Raw genomic sequence first — 12,145 nt, 5'->3', positions numbered from 1 at the left:
AGTAATTAAAGTATCCTCTTAAGTTTTTTTACAATATTTTTTCACCTGATGGTAAAAATGTATGTCACATGACTGACAGGAGGAAGTACACTTTAGATGAATAATTTTCACAGTGCTTATAGCTTTTCCAACACTGATCATAGAATGAAGGCTTTCCAACACTGATCACAAATATGTCATCGTATAATTTGTTGTCCATCTGACCACTCCATGAATCGTCTAGTACAAAGTGTCATTTTCTTTGATGTACAGTTTCATGACAGATTGCAAATATTGTCTGTACAGTTCTTTTGTTAATTTTCCTGATTTTCAGGTGACAACAGTATTTCTGTATTCTAATTCCAAATGTTCAATTTCTTTAGAAACTGGACTCGCATTCGGGAGGACGACGGTTCAATCCCGCATCTGGCCATTCTGATTTAGGTTTTCCGTGATTTCCCTAAATCACTCCAGGCACATGCCGGGATGGTTCCTCTGAAAGGGCACGGCCGACTTCCTTCCCCATCCTTCCCTAATTCGATGAGACCGATGACCTCGCTGTCTGGTCTGCTTCCCCAAACAACCAACCATCTTTAGAAACCGTAGGTCCACATTTTTTTGCGACTTTCTACGTACATAAGAACACATGTGGCAGCTATTCTTTGACAAATGTCAAAGCATATTCCACTGTATATGAATGTGTAGTTTTCGTCAAATTTCTCTTTTGGCCCAAAACTGTTTTTGGCCCAAAACTGTTTTTGGCCCAAAACTGTTTTTGGCCCAAAACTGTTTTTGGCCCAAAACTGTTTTTGGCCCAAAACTGTTTTTGGCCCAAAACTGTTTTTGGCCCAAAACTGTTTTTGGCCCAAAAACTGTTTTTGGCCCAAAACTGTTTTTGGCCCAAAAACTGTTTTTGGCCCAAAAACTGTTTTTGGCCCAAAAACTGTTTTTGGCCCAAAAACTGTTTTTGGCCCAAAAACTGTTTTTGGCCCAAAAACTGTTTTTGGCCCAAAAACTGTTTTTGGCCCAAAACTGTTTTTGGCCCAAAACTGTTTTTGGCCCAAAACTGTTTTTGGCCCAAAACTGTTTTTGGCCCAAAACTGTTTTTGGCCCAAAACTGTTTTTGGCCCAAAACTGTTTTTGGCCCAAAACTGTTTTTGGCCCAAAACTGTTTTTGGCCCAAAACTGTTTTTGGCCCAAAACTGTTTTTGGCCCAAAACTGTTTTTGGCCCAAAACTGTTTTTGGCCCAAAACTGTTTTTGGCCCAAAACTGTTTTTGGCCCAAAACTGTTTTTGGCCCAAAACTGTTTTTGGCCCAAAACTCCAGTGTTCGGTGATATGTTGATACATAATTGCAACCCATGTGATCAGTATTAAGAGCAAGGTTTGGATTGTAATTGCCCATTATCTGCACTATTTGTATTCTGAATTGTTCTGCCTGTTTCTACAGTTTCTTAAAGTGTTGCTACATTATTTGCATTAACGAATTTAGTCACTTTTCTGTCTAACGTATTCTGTGTTTTATTTTAAAATTCTTTTCCTAGTTCCCACATGCAAAGAATGAAAAGTTTTCTGATAAATATGTAACAGCAGTAGCACTGCCCATCGTTGCAGTATATGCATTGTCACTTGTTCATGGCACGTCCTAGCATCCTTAAATTTTCAAATATTCAGTATCAATTAAACACAGCTTGTTTGGCATCTTGTTTCCATTTCCTCAAGTATTCTTTTCTGTGTAAAAGAGAGAAAGCACTTTGTTGAATACTTCTTAGTGAATAATTAACGGGCTTCAGTGAAGGCAATTGCTTTTATTTTGTATTGTAATGAATGTACGTCGATGGAGGTGCTTGAAAAGTGGATAGGTTAAAACGTTCATCCATGTCTTCTTCACCAACAGTACACTGCAAAGAACAAAGTTTTTGTGTTAGTAATGGGCAATAAAACCTGAAAGTTAACAGATAATATTATGGAAAGGCTTACCTCATCATACAAATGCTCTTCATCAGCCTTTCTGATTAAAATGAGGTCCTCTTCTTGAACAATAACTCTCTCCATCTAGAAACATCACATTTGAATCAATTAAATGAAGAGAACTAATGATGGAAGTCTTTTGATAAAAAGTAAAAAATAACTGAAAGGACTGTGACAGGATTTGAATTTTTTTCACAATATCAGTGTTTAAACACTTAGTTTGGCCTACAAATGTAGTTCTTTATCATTTATTTCAGTTTGATATTTTCTTCTGTGGAACACTAATGCCAATCGAGAAAAGTGGTCAAGGTGCTCACATCAAAAAAAGTTAGTTAATTCAAAAAGACACTCGTAATATAACAGATGAAACTGACTTATAAATGCTTTTATATGCAGAGCTGTCATCCAGCATTCTGTCCTTTCATGACAACTTTGAATTAATTAATTTCCCATAGTACAAAAGTCCAATTGAAAACGTCTACTACAGCCACTTGGCTTTTTTTTCTGACAATAGAGAATGTGCATAAAAATCAGAAAAACATACGTTGGGTCCTGTTGCAATGGCTCTGGCCACAGTACCTGCTTAGGTAGGGAAAACAGGTTACAATATAATCTTTCAGAAAATTGCATGTAGTTTCAATATTTATTCATTTTTTTTCACTTAAAAGTATTTGGTGTGATACCTTAATAATTGGAGATTGAAAATTTGTAAATGGCAAACATCTATCAATAACTATGGTTCGGTAAAAATTTAATATATCTTGGAGTGGCCATTTCCTCTCCTCCCTACCCCTCGATCCCCCCCCCTCCCCCGCCCACCCTCTTTCCCATCTTTCCCATGCGGCCCCGCGTGTCGCTCTACAATGTCAGTATTAGCTCTTTTAAAAATAATAATAATAATTTGATGACCACTGCTCTAGAGTGCCTTTTACTTGTAAGCTAGGACATACTGCAGAGCGAATGGCTTCAGGGTGTGATATCTAGGTTTTTAATAAACAGTGTCATACAGGCTGTTGCAAAAAGTCAATCCCAGCACTGAGGACCTCTCCATGTAATTATACGAACAGGTTAGCCATTTAGTTGTAAGGATTTTTGAGTGGGTTTTTCCTTACAATATCCAAAATTAGTTAAGGCTTTCAAAGAAAAATCAGTACACTGATGACAGTTCTGCTAAGTTCTGTAAATCAGTGGAGAGAAACCTGTCTCATTTTAGTAAACCTGAGAGCATAAGGCAACACTAACTGGAGATTCACAGTGTTAAGATAGTTTGATGTTATCAAGTCTCATTGATATTCCACAGTCAAGTTTGTACATTAACATACCTAAGAGAGATATGAGAAAGTAGCATTTAAGCCATTATCAATTGTTAATATATATCCAGAGTGTAACAGGTATAAGCACAGATATTTTTATTTTTAGTACCTTAATATGTACACATCTCAATGTTTCCTCCACCACCCCCACCATTCATATCAAGCAGTCTTTCGACAAACACATAACAAACTTTGCAACCTGATGTTTCCTGCTTGGCCGTAACAGCATCACTAAATAAACTACACCTGTCTGTATAGACTGACCATTCTGTATCCATGTGTTCACACTTTAACACCTGAAATGCTGCCCTGGGGAAAATAAGCATTAATAGATTGCTCTTGCCACGTGTACAAGGAGGTACTAACCAACCTAAAAACATACTATTTCTATAGCTATAATTTTTCAGACAGAAAGCGAAAAGGGACTTCTTTTCAAAAATTTTGGCTTTTGAGTTACTGTAAATTTTAATTTCAGCATTAAATTCTAAAAAACAAACCTCTAAAATTGAGTGAGTTCCCTTCGAGCCGTATTGACTATTCCTTGATGTCTCATGATGTGTCCTATCCTCTGATCCTTTCTTTTAGCAAAGTTGTGTCATAAAATTCTCTTCACTCCAATTAAATTCAGTCCCTCCTCATTAATTACTCCATTCACCAACCTGTTCTTCTGTAGCAGCACATTTCAAAAGCTTCTATTCTCTTCTTTGCTTAAATGCTAATCATCCATATTTCACTCCTGTACAAGGCCACAGTCCAGACAAATACTTAAAGAAATGATTTTCTAACACATTTTTATGTTAGATGTTGACAAATTTCTCGCTTATCAAAAGTGCTTTCCTCGCAGCAGTCATTTTCCCAGTATCCCAGCAATGAACTGAAGCTGCCGCCTGCCTTACCTGTGACTGAGCCTGTATGACCATTCCACTTCATATCCTTGAGTTTATAATCTGCCTCTAATCACCTCATTTTCAATGAACACTTTATATGCAAACTAAATGGTTTTCAAGCACATTCAAGCAGCCTACTGTTTTGACTGTCTGCGTCCCCCCCTTCCCCAACCCTCTTCTTTTCTGGGAGGTATAACTGTGATTTCACATTTCAAATGCACTCACATAATAATACCTTAAGTTCTTAAGATAGTGCTTCATCTTGCTTTAGTTGCAGCCTAAAATATGTAACTGCCAGTTTGGTATTCAGGCGTATAACCCATCATCAGTGGTATCTGATTCAAAGGACAAACAAATAAACGTATAAATATCATTGTTTTAACATAAGAACATTTTCTATACATTACAGAAGTAGTATTAGGTTACTTACATATAGTGTGTGTCAGTAATTAGATGTGTCTGTCAAGCATGAAAGGTTTATGATAGTGAAACTGATCTGGATCTGGAAAACACAGAATCCTTAGATATTAAAAATGTAATTATAAATTTGTCTATGTGGTTGTGATAGCATATTTGTCTGCTGGGTATGCAAGTTATAGCTCTCAAGTGCTAAATGGCTACACTTCTTTGTCATATTGGACAATACTGTCACAGAATGGAAAGAGGGATCTGGTGGTCAGGATAAAGAGTGTTACAGGATAAGTTCCTTGTCGTCTTAGAGATCATATCCAGATACATCTGTGGCATGCAGGCACTCTACTGGGAGTCCCTCTTGAGAGTCATCAGGCATATTTATTTTATATTTTCAGTGTATAGATAGAATTGACTCAAACTAATACTGCTCATTGCATCTCTCATGCTACATGTCGGTGTTGGAAAGCATTGCTTTGTTTCCCTGAGCAAACAAAATTATTTTTAGAGTGCAGTTTAACATGCCCATGGTACAGAGCGGCCCCAAATTAGTATAGTACTCTATCAGTGACTAGTGTGCTGCTGTAACCCATACTGACTGCTACTGCCTTGCTGCAGTACTGCTCAGTAGCTGCTGGAGGACTGGTTATTTGTCATGTTTTAATGTTCCTGTTCAAGATTTCTCAATATGCTGAAGTGCTCAATACACTATTGATGTTGCTTGAACAGCCACATGACGTTTGGCTCACATGGCACTAGTGCAAGGGATACATTAGAAACTATAAACTAGCAACTACTGCTCTGCTTAAAATTTGACAATTTAGTGAAAAACATTAGTAAAAAGCACTAAACTGCTGTTGTATTTGAACAGGTTTGCAATAAAGGTTCTAATACTACTACATACAAACATTACTGCCACTTTTTAAGTAAAAGTAACATTCAAAATCAGATATATTGCCCTTCAAAAAAATATACTTGATTCCAAACCCAGATCAATATTTTATTTGATTATGAGAGACTGTAATGATTTACTAAGTGGGTTGAAATGGAAAATCCAGTCACTGTTCTTGTATTAGAATACAGATAAAAATGTTCCAGCTTTTAACCAGCTTTAGAACTTGATGGTGACATTTATATGAAAGAAGGAAAATTAATCGAGAATGAAATAGCTAACAAAGAAAGTCATTCATATTAAACTGACTATAAGTGTTGTGATAAAAAATTACAGCAGCAACACCCATCATGGAAAATGTACCAACAGATGTCAGTAGATCACAGGACAAGTGAAAGTTCCAAAATCAGACTGACTCGTGAATTCAATCTTTTATTTATATACGAGTTGCTGTTGCTACATGTGACTTGCATCCTAGAAGATATTGCAGTCCATGTTTCACAGTTGCTCAAGCACAATGCTACGGAAAGGGTGGAGGGAGAAGTGATACCAGCTTGGCTGAGAACTAGTGGTATGCTGGGAGGAGCGCAGTGAGTGGGCAGAAATTACGTCATGTTGCCAACCATGGGAATGTATACTGTGTCCTTTGGCTTTCTAGGAACAACTAAACTAAACTAAACTCTGTCTGAACAGGCCTTGGAAGGCCCAATGGCACTGAACAGTCACAGTGTCATCCTCAGCCCACAGGCATCACTGGATGCAGATATGGAGGGTCATGTGGTCAGCACACCGTTCTGCCGGCCGTATGTCAGTTTACGAGACCGGAGCTGCTACTTCTCAATCAAGTAGCTCCTCAGTTTGCCTCACAAGGGCTGAGTGCACCCACTTGTCAACAGCACTCAGCAGACCAGATGGTCACCCATCCAAGTGCTAGCCCAGCCCAACAGCACTAAACTTCAGTTATCTGACTGGAACCAGTGCTACCACTGCGGCAAGGCCATTAGCTCTAGGAACATCTACCATGTTCAAAATGCAGTTCACCTGAATCCATTTGTAGCTGGATCTGAATTAACTTTAAAATTGGATACATACTCAACAATAGCATTCATTTCTTCAGGAGACAGTAAAAACCTAAACAGTGATCATTTGTATACTGAAGTGTTTCATGATGTTTTGTTGTTGAAGCTCACCATAATGTATGTAGGGAATGAAAGGGGCTGTGCACGCAGCCAATGAGAGAGCGGCAGGCAGATAATATGTTTGAAAGCAAGAGACATCCTATCATTCTTACATCAGTATAGAAGCAAAATCCGAACACTCAGAAGACAGCCAAATATTTGTGATAACGAATATATAAATTTCACAGCTGTGCCATTATGGAGATGGTGATGATGATGGTGGTTATTATTATTATTATTATTATTATTATTATTATTATTATTATTATTATTATTAAAAATAGTGACACCACAAATGACAGGGTTAGCAAGGAAAAAAAAAAAAGAAAACATTCTTCAAATTAATGTAAACCACTTCTTTTCGTTTATTTCATTTATTCTTGTTTTATCAAAATGGAGACAACCAATAAATGGAATATATTTAGAATAGGTATAATGTTAACTTTTTAGACTCTGCTGTAGTCTTTATGTTCAAAAATCTGTTTAAAAAGAGAGGTATTTTGTTGATAACTTAACTTCTGTAGACATTAACAACTCTGTCTCAGCCATAGCTGATAATATTCATTAATCTTCATTAATTTACCAAAAGATCTTACATTGTTATCATCACAAAAGTACATGACTGATAGTTTTTAAATTATTTGTAAAAATTGAAAATTAAATTTAGAAAACTATTAAAATTACACAAAAACTGAAAGTTTGATAAGTACTTATCTTCAGGTGGTATAAGTTCATTACTGTTAATAGAACACATTACTCCTAGCTACCAGTATAGTAGGTTCCTTTTTGAGGGGGGGAAAAAAGCAAGGATTCATGGAAGTTGGAAAAGGAGTTGGGAATATAGGTCACTTAAACCCTATGCTAAGAAGGACCTGCCTGTTGTGAAAAAGCTGTCAACATTACATGAGTTACACCTCTTGAAAGTATGTGGTGGCCATCCATTTTCTCTCTTCATGATTTTATTAAAAATTTGATAAATAACTGTGTGTAATGTAAATTTAATATTGTCTTTAGCCTAGGTAATGCAGATGAGAGGCTGATCATCAGAGAGATCAAAAATAAAAACATCAACACTCTGTGTGTGTGTGTGTGTGTGTGTGTGTGTGTGTGTGTGTGTGTGTGTGTGTGTGTGTGTGTGTGTGTGTAAGTTAGTTTAAGTGCAAGTATGTCAGTCCCCAGTTATTAAAGAGAAGATGGACTGTGTGTGTGACATGTCTAAGTAACTAATAAATTTATAGATGACTGTGATTTCCATTTCAAGCAAGAGCCTAATAATTTTTGCTTTTGAATAGGTTGCTGCAAGGAAGGATGAAGATGAGGAAGAGCTGCTGCCTAATGGAGGCATGGCTTTAGATTTGACTGCAGAACTTGGAGACATGACAGCTGAACTGGAGCACCTAGCAGCTACTGCCCCAGTTCTCCCAGCAGCACCATCTCTGTCAGTATGTACAACTGCCGTACAGCCAGAAAGTCAACTACAGAAGCCAGAAAGTTCCACATCACTCAACATGGATGTAAGTCCAGTTCATGCAGGAGATGGCACCTGACAAAAACTTTCCACTCTCTGAGGAGGGGGTCGGGCCCTTAAAAGCAGGGTCCAGCGTAAGCAATACAGGCTTCCAAGACCAGACTATGTCTTGAATGACCTAACATAGAAGCACAAATACGGGAAGTAAAGTTCAAAATTATGCAATTCAGAGTTATGGTGTCAGAGGCACACCTCTGTTTTTCACCATATTGTTGCTATTTTGTACAATAAATTCATGTTAAATCAGGAAATAGTCCTGTGATCGACATTCCTAATTATGGAACAAAAAAAGTTCAGTGTGAAAGTCACGTAAAAGTTTCATATTTCTTATAGATGGATACTCCAAAGAGAAGTTCCTTTGGATAAGGAAGTTATGTACATAGTGCTGTACATGTCAGTTTGACCTCGGCCACTTCAGTCGGTGAAGTTGCTGCAGAGGTGTTAATAGCTGCACATGACTGGATATTTATACTGCACTATGAATTTTTTATTTATTGAAAGCCATGAGTAAGTGGCTTTATTGTTATTTCTAAGCCCTAAAACAAACTGCCCTCCATTTTTATATTGTCGGCTGAGAGTAGAGCATCTGTTTTGTAAATGTATGAGAGAGTGGTATGCTTGGTTAAATAATAAAGTTCAGAATGTGGTGTTTGTGAACAATTATCGTCAAATGAAGATTAAAGAACTCTGTCATCATATATTTACTGAAGATATCTATATGTACAATAACATTTTCGAATGTTGTTACATTTATTTAAGCTTAGCTGTGATTTATCATTCCACAATAATACTTTACATAATAAGCACTGAATAATGACTGGTAACAAAAAATTTAAACAAAATATTTAAATTATTGACATATATTAAACGCCATCAATGAGTGTCTTTTAAAAAGTTACTTGGAAGAGATATTTTTAATTAATTCAATGCTTTATGAAAAGGGGATTTTGTGCTGTCATAAAAACTGTCTTTCATTGCAAATAATAATATTAATTGTTATTGCTGTTGTTAAAATGTGTACCTTATTTCTTAAGTCAATTGTAAATAAAGCCAGGAAATATGTTATAAGCAAAATACTTTAGTAAGATATTCTTGAATGGAAATTCAGATATTTAAGAGAAGGAAGAATTTGAATCTGAAAGTTGTATCTTCTTGTCTGCCACCTTAGTATTACTTCACTTTTATAGTAAGTACATAAAGTCTAATGATTCTAAATTTACTGTTAAGGATTCAAACATGCTGTCTTTCAATCACTTTTTCAGAGCTGTTGAACATTATAGGAATCTGTACTGATAATTAACATGCCACATATTAGTTGTAGTGCATACTTGAAGTTAAATGATAATATTGCACAAGAAATATGTTCTGCATAGGAAATTGTTTAAAAATTATTCAGTCAACCCCCTACAATGGTGTAGTGTAATTGTATGCAAAGTTAAAATTGTATAGACTGGCCATAAGACTGTACAGTACATTCCAGACTGAAAAACAATTATTTTATGTATGTAATATGTAACTCTCTGCCTTGTGTGCAGCCTAAGCAAATCATTTGGATATTTTGATCATGGTATGTCTTCTCATCTTAAGTAGCTACTGTCTCCACATCACTTCAACAAATTTGTTTAATTTTTTCATGCTGTAATTGGTTTCTCTATTTTGTATCCATCAGTACAATTCATAAATAATATAAACCATTTCTGTTATATTTTTTTAGTTCTTTGCTTACTTCATCATACTACTATACTACAGTTCTGGTTTACTTTCAACTGAGATTTTTAATCTCTGCTACACATAAGGTTGAAGAAAGAGAGACAATGTGTCAGAAATAGTGTGTCCATATTGCAGCACAAATGGAATGGTAAAACACTTGGAATCACATCTTAGTCTATCCAATATCCTTGTGCCATGCCCTAGAACATTCACCTTACAGTCTCTTAACTTAGTGTACAGTCTCTTAACTTGGTTTATATTTCACATATTTCATTGCTTCTAAATTTCCTCATTCACTGGGAAATGGTGCATTGATTAAGACACTTGACTCATAATATATGGTGCTCAAATCCCAGTAAGATTTTAGTTGATTATCAAGGCACAGCCCCATCCTCAAACCTTCCTTTCTCTCCAAATGAATGATCTCTTAATTTCTAAACACCATTAAGTAGCCACAGAAGCATTAAACTCAAAGTAAATTGCTATTTTTACACAATTCATGCAATTGCATGATCTGAACTTCTCAAGAATGTATCAGCATTGTTCTTATCACATACAATCCTAATTACTCAAAAAACACAGATCACCTTATCTGTACACAAAATTGGAAGAATTTACAATATAAATTATTGGTCCACACATTTCATCACTACAGTTTTTGTGAAACAGTTAACTGCCTGCTTCTCCACAGTGCATCATTAAGTGATTTCAAATGGGATTGTTTTGTTACTTTCTCAAATTCCAAAATCAACACTGAAGTACATTGCTTAAGAGCACAAAGTATGGTACAGAGCTCTATTCAAAATGTCTTAAAATCTGTGTCTGTAGTATTGCAGGAAGGGTGAAAAGTATTAATCTGCTATTTTGTTATTTCATTTTAACGATTATTCATGTACAGTGTTTCCTTTAAAGTTGTGAATTCGCTTTTCTCACACAGTTATTTTTGGACTTGACATCTTCACATAACAGATTCAGAAATATTTGTTCTTTATGTTTGTGTTTTATAGAATTTTCTTCAAAAATTTCCTTAATCACACATACAAGGCATATTTGAAAGTCAAATCCTGCTTGTCTGTTGTGAGGACCCTACTGCTGTCACCGCATCCTGCATCTACGTTGCCTGATGCCTTCCCTAGATATCTCCATTCTTCCTCATCCTCTTCCATTCCTTCTTTCCATTGCTTCGTGGATACCGCTTTCTGTATTGTTCCACTTCTCCTTCCAGGAGGTTGCCATAAAACTACTCTCTTGGCCATCTGCCTTCATCCATTCTTTTGACATGTCCAAACAATCCTTGCTGTCTTCCTTCTATTTTACCCATAATACTGTAATGAGTCTGTGTCTTTTTCTCTTATTTCCTCATTTCTTACCTGGTCAAGTAGGGAAATTCTACAGGCTCTTCTCAAGTCGTCCTTTTCTAAAGCTCTAAGTTTCTTTTTATTTATTTCTGTTAGTTCCCAGCATACACTCCCATAGGTTGTTCTTGGTTCCACAATGGATTTGTATAAATGAGTTTTAACCTTTAAACTCGTTTCTGAGGACCAAAGTACTGGGTTTGATTTTTGGATAACCACTCTTTCTTGCATGGTCTCTTGTTAGATGTCTGTCATATCTTCCACCATCTGATAGGATACTACCCATGTACTTAAACTCTTTACACACTTTTAATAATCTATCAGTCAATGTCCAGATTACTCCCCTATTCTCCCCAACATAGATATTCTGACTTCTCAAAATTAATTTTCAAACCCCACTTCTCATACTCTTCCAACAACTCTGAGTGTGTAAGATACATCCAATTCAACAACCTGATCATCAGCATAAAAAAGTTTGTACATACACAGGTTCCCTACTTCAGTACTCATACCCATGCACTTTCTGCACCACAGATTCAGTGCCTTCTGCACATACATCTTAAATATTGTAGGAGACAGACAGCATCCTTGCTTCAATCCTTTAGTTATCCTGAAGGCCTCTCCGGGGATTTCTTTCCCTACTTTAATGACACATTTTGCTGACTTTTAGAGGTTTCTGATGCTTCTTACTTAAAGTTAGGCAGTTCCCCTGACCACAGCACCTCTAACAATAACTTTAGTGCCACAGTGTCATATGCTCTCTCAAAATCTATGAAAACCAAATGACTGCTTAAGATTTCTTTCTAAACTCTTCTCCATGATCTGTCCTAGGAAAAGATATCGAAACATGACCTGTCTCTTCTAGAGCTACTTTGTTCTTCCACTTCATTTATAATCTTCTCCATTCCTAATTTTAAAATC

The 12,145-nt window shown here is 36.3% G+C and overlaps 1 protein-coding gene across 1 annotated transcript in view; it reads left to right on the top strand.

The window, feature by feature from the left end:
* The window catches only part of LOC126251990 (anoctamin-7-like), a 120,077-nt gene extending 111,311 nt beyond the window's left edge, over positions 1-8,766 (top strand). The window contains exon 14 of the mRNA XM_049952771.1: positions 7,924-8,766. Coding sequence (XP_049808728.1) covers positions 7,924-8,178 — 255 coding nt within the window. The 3' untranslated portion in view covers positions 8,179-8,766. The remainder of the gene's footprint in view (positions 1-7,923) is intronic.
* Positions 8,767-12,145: the final 3,379 nt, after the last annotated feature.

Source organism: Schistocerca nitens, chromosome 4 (assembly GCF_023898315.1).
Source record: "Schistocerca nitens isolate TAMUIC-IGC-003100 chromosome 4, iqSchNite1.1, whole genome shotgun sequence".
Lineage (NCBI taxonomy): Eukaryota > Metazoa > Arthropoda > Insecta > Orthoptera > Acrididae > Schistocerca > Schistocerca nitens.
The sequence above is the reverse complement of the archived record's forward strand: the minus strand, read 5'-3'. Positions and strand labels throughout refer to the sequence as shown.